Raw genomic sequence first — 5,000 nt, 5'->3', positions numbered from 1 at the left:
TTTGTTGAACATTCGAAAGAAAAACGAAAATCAAAGAACAAAATAACATGCCTGCACTATTAGTTTGAGGTAGACACGTGACTTAAACATATGACATCGACTGATCGATCGCCGAACATGTTTGTTTCCCAAGTATTAACGTTTCGCTTGCTTTCTTTTCTTGAAACGTGTTAGTATCCTTCGTTGTCACTCAATTCGACTGCTCACTTGAGCATGTTCAAGTATTAAAGTTTGAATCCGGACCTTCTCACGGGCATACAAAAATCCCGAACGACGCGAGTATATTTTCTGTTGCGTCCGATCGATTTGACAACTTTTTGCCTTTCACGTCGAATTGCATGTGTAGTACGTTCAATACCTTGCCGTGAAACGTTTTGTCGATGGTCGTCTGGCCACAAAATCAAATGCGTTGTGATTCTTTTTCTCGTAATGATGACAAGGCTAACATGTACACTGCCTCCCCTCCCCAAACACACATTTTAGAAATCTACCAGATTTTGGAAGACACGTAACCAGCCCCAACCAGGGTCTCTTCTCAACGACAGTGGAGACCCTGGGAAAGGGGTTGGGTATTACAAAGGAAGCAATTTCTCCTCAGTTATTTAAAGTGCTACTATGAACAAAAAAATCAATTTTTATTTTTGCTTGGATTTCAAAACTGTTTACTAAAAATAAAGTAACCCAAGTTTAAGCCTTGATTTAAAAGACACCTGTTTATCTTAACTGGAATTTTACTATTTTATGGACTGCCAATTACTAACTTTAAAGTCTTGAGGGAGCTGGATCGAGGAGAAAATGACGTCAAAGACTCAATCGTTTAAGAATGCAATGCGTGTGTACGCGGCTGAATGGGCCATTTCCGAGTTCATGTCTGCGTCCTCTTCAAAGCGAGTCTAAGTGCGAAGTCTTTCTTATGAAAATTAATTTTCATTCATATGTAAAGTAGAACTAAATACCATCACAAAAACTTCGCACTTAAACTCGCTTTGAAGAGGAGGCAGACATGAACTCGGAAATGGCCTATTAATATGCAGCACGGGAGTTTCGGGCTTTCAGACTTGTTTTGCATATATAATGAATCTGGTATCAGGTGTGTCCCCATCGGCGTCAGAAAAGTGTCTATTTTTAAACGAAGTTTAGCGGGGAAATAAACAGACCAAATGTTGTACCCAAATCAAATCTCCCGGGGTTAAGATTCTTTGTGTCTCGTATTTGCAGGATAATGTAGCATTCACATTTATAATGATATGGAAATACCTGGAACAAAACGAGTTAGCCGATTTGATGTATGGTTTTTTTTTTCCCGCAAAAACTTGGTTTAAAAATAGAGAGACGTTTCTGACGCTGATGGGAACTAGGCCAATTGGTCATTTGCAACAAACTGGTCACATGACTGATAATTGATGAACTTAAAGCTCTAACTTAAGAAATTCCAGAAATGGAAAGGTCGTTCTTGACTTAGCCAGAATACAAATGTTCAGAGAAATACCACTTAAGATTAAGATTGTATGACCATTTCAACAACGAAACGCTTTTGCCCTCCAGTGTAATTTTTCATAATTACGCGCCACAAACAGAGTTCAGATTCCTATTTTTGCCACGGGTCAAATAAGCAAGAATAAATGTGTGAAAGCGAATTTGTATGAAAATCATTGAAGCGTGTCTGGGTGGCAAAGAGTCCTTTCCCCATACAATCCTTGTAATTTCTTTGAACTGTAACAACACCAGTTTAAACAATATACGTTTTAAAAATCGGCATGGTGGCATACTTTAAGCTGCTCTTTTATTTCTGGGAAAATAATTTCATGAATTCAGCAAAATCATCGTGTCTATGAAACAAAGGTCACGTGGCAAATTGTTGCAAAAGACCTATTTTGGTAAATCTTACTCTTGGCTGATCAAAGAGCAAAAAACATGACTGCATGTTACAGTCAACGCAGAGTTTTCTCACATCGTATTGAGCGAATCGTATGTTTTTCTTGCGAGTCGGAAATGACCTTCTTAAGCTTTTTTTGGAGGCCCAAACACCGAACTTCTCTGGTACGAGCTCTAAAACACAATGAAAGCGAGAAAGACCAGCTGCTATTTGACCATAACTTCACGAAGCCGCAAACATACCGCAACCTGGACTTTGTTGTTTTGTTTTGTTTTGTTTTTTTTGTATGTAGCGCGTCTTTTGTCCGTTGCCTTGATAGGTAAGTTAACGTAGGCTTTGGTGGTATCGTGGTGTAGGATATTTGAAAATCGTATATTGGAACTGCAGATGGTAAACATTTTGTTAAGATGGCTTGCTACAGTTATCCGAAGAAAAAATATCAAAATTTTGAAATCTGTGAAATTAAAGCAAAGTGATGTCTCTTGTGAAGTGTTGGTCACTGCAATTGATGTAAAATGTAATTTTACCTGACAAATAAATACAAATCAGGGGAAAACGCTTAACATAGTGACGGACTTCCTGGAGGGGGGACTGGAAACTAGACATTTCAAAGGCCTTTTCCTCAAAACCTAGCCGCACAACCAGGGTTAAAATTTTGCGAATTAGTAAACAACATGTAGACAAAACCGTCAACATTTTTTCAAAAAGTTCTATCAGACAGGTTTTCAGTTATTATTAAAATACTCGAAAATCAACGTTTTTGTCATCTGTGAAAAACCTGTCTGGCAGATTTAACTATTTATTTCTCTACATAATAATTTTTTCTCGCTTTCGGAAATCCTGAAATTTTGAGGTGGGGTTGTACGGCTGGTTTTCGAGAAAAAAGCCTTTGAAGTGTCTAGTTTCCAGTCCCCCCTCCAGGAGCTCGGTCACTATGTTGAGCATTTTCCCCTGATTTGCATTTATTTTTTCGGTAAAATTACATTTTACATCAATTGCAGTGACTAACACTTCAGACGAGACTTCCTGTTGCTTTAATTTCACAGATTCCAAAACCTTGATCTTTTTCTTCGGAAAACTGTAGTAAGCCACCTTAATTCAGACCAAACTGACTCGTCTTCATCACAATATTAGGGAGTTTAAGAAACCACGACGGCTACGGCGACGAAAACGTCACTTCAAAATATAAGTTCTAGCTATTCTAAGTACTTCATGATTATCCCATCTTGTTTATATTATTCAATAAGAGCGAAGTGTCCTATAACTGGATCGGTAAGGACGGATTTAAAGTAAAGAGTGAGACTGAAAGATTCACTGTAGTTTGTCCACGTTGTCGTCAAAACTTTAAAATTGGTCATTTCACGTAGTAGTTTTGACGAGTACGGGAGAGAAATGTTCAAAATGCGTGCCGCACGTGCATCACGATCATTTTGGTTCTTTTAACCAATAATATTACTGCTTTTTGGCGTCGTCGTTGCCGTAGCCGTGGTCGTTTCTTAAACTCCCTAATATTGCGACTTATTCTTTGCCATCATGCAACCACCAACCTCCGCTTAACAATAAAAATTTTAAGAAACGACGACGGTTACAGCAACGACAACGCTAAAAAGCTGTAATATTATTGGTTAAAAGAACCGAAATGATCGTGCTGCACGTGCAACACGCATTTTTGAATATTTCTCTCCCGTACTCGTCAAAACTACTACGTGAAATGACCAAATTTGAGGGTTTGACGACACCGTGGACAAACTACAATGAATCTTTCAGTTTCACTGTATACTTCAAATCCATCTGTACCAATCCAGTTGGAGGACGCTACGCCCATAATTTGTAATATAAACAAGATGGAATAATCATGAAATACTTAGAACAGCTCAAACTTGTATTTTGAAGTAACGTTTTCGTCGCCGTAGCCGTGATGGTCGTGGTTTCTTAAACTCCCTAATAGACCAACACCATGCAGGCATGCATGCATAACATTTGTCTTTTTTCTTTTTTTCAGATTCTCAACTGTCGTGTGTGAAGTGTCCCCTCTTCTTTCATATGCTGGAGAGGTGTGTAAGCCATTACCTGCAACTTTTAGTTAGTTTTAATAATAATAATAATAATAATAATAATAATAATAATAATAATAATAATAATAATAATAATAATAATAGTGAAAGCGCAAAGAAATGAAGGAGAGGTTAACAAAGGAATTTTACGGCATACAAAAATTTTCTTGCAACCTAAGATCGACAGGGAGAATGTCATCCATGGCATTAACACGGCAAGCTTCCTAGACTGAACGCGAGACGAGTTAAGGTCACTTGACAGTAAAACAAGAACGTATCTCACTATGAACGTCGCTCTTCACCCACGAGATAGTGTAGCGAGGCTGTACCTCTGCGGTGGCAGAGGGCTAATCGCCATAGAGGATTTTGTGGATCAAGAATAATAACAATGAACTTTAATTATTAAAGTGTCAACTGTAGTTGGCGCTGGGACATTGTACAGAAATCATATCAATTTGAGTAGAGGAGAAAACCGGAGTACCCGTAGAAAAACCTTTTGGAGCAGAGTAGACAACCAACAAACTCAATCTACATATGACGCCGAGTCTGGGAATCGAACCCGGGCCACATTGGTGAGAAACGAGTGCTCTCCACAATACGCCATCTCTTGCACCTTAAAAACAGCAAGATTTCCATGTATGAAATGATATGAAAATGGATCATACGTGAACTGCGGATATGAAATCAAGTGAAGCTGTGATCCTCGCAGTTATGAACGCAAATTTTTTCGAGAACCCAAGTTCGACTTCCTTTTGCCAAACTGGGTTGCTTTTGTCCAGTTTCTGAGCTATTCCTTTTCTTTTGCTTTAGGGACTGGAAGATGAAGTGAAAGGCCGCCAGTTCTCAGGCACTGATGAGGTTTATTTTAAGGCTGAAAATGAAGGCAAAATTGAAGAACCTGCCCTCAAGAGGAGCAGAACCTGTTGAATACGTCATGGTTAATGATTGACTTTGCTACGAAGATTTGTTGAACATCGATGACGTTGAAGACTAGTGTTAGAATTTATTTTACGTAGTAACATTTTAGCGCGATTCGTAGAGTTTCGGAATGACTTAGAACCTCGAGATCC

The 5,000-nt window shown here is 38.6% G+C and overlaps 1 protein-coding gene across 1 annotated transcript in view; it reads left to right on the top strand.

Moving 5' to 3' along the window:
- LOC138000766 (UDP-N-acetylhexosamine pyrophosphorylase-like) overlaps positions 1-5,000 on the top strand; it is a 25,250-nt gene that overhangs the window by 19,180 nt on the left and 1,070 nt on the right. Inside the window, exons 8-9 of the mRNA XM_068847413.1 lie at positions 3,879-3,930; positions 4,741-5,000. The exon at positions 4,741-5,000 is cut by the window's right edge and continues 1,070 nt beyond it. Of these exons, the coding sequence (XP_068703514.1) occupies positions 3,879-3,930; positions 4,741-4,857 (169 nt within the window). The 3' untranslated portion in view covers positions 4,858-5,000. The remainder of the gene's footprint in view (positions 1-3,878; positions 3,931-4,740) is intronic.

The sequence above is a fragment of the Montipora foliosa genome, chromosome 1 (genome assembly GCF_036669935.1).
Source record: "Montipora foliosa isolate CH-2021 chromosome 1, ASM3666993v2, whole genome shotgun sequence".
In the NCBI taxonomy this organism is placed as follows: Eukaryota; Metazoa; Cnidaria; class Anthozoa; order Scleractinia; family Acroporidae; genus Montipora; species Montipora foliosa.
This window is presented reverse-complemented; position numbering and strand designations above follow the sequence as displayed.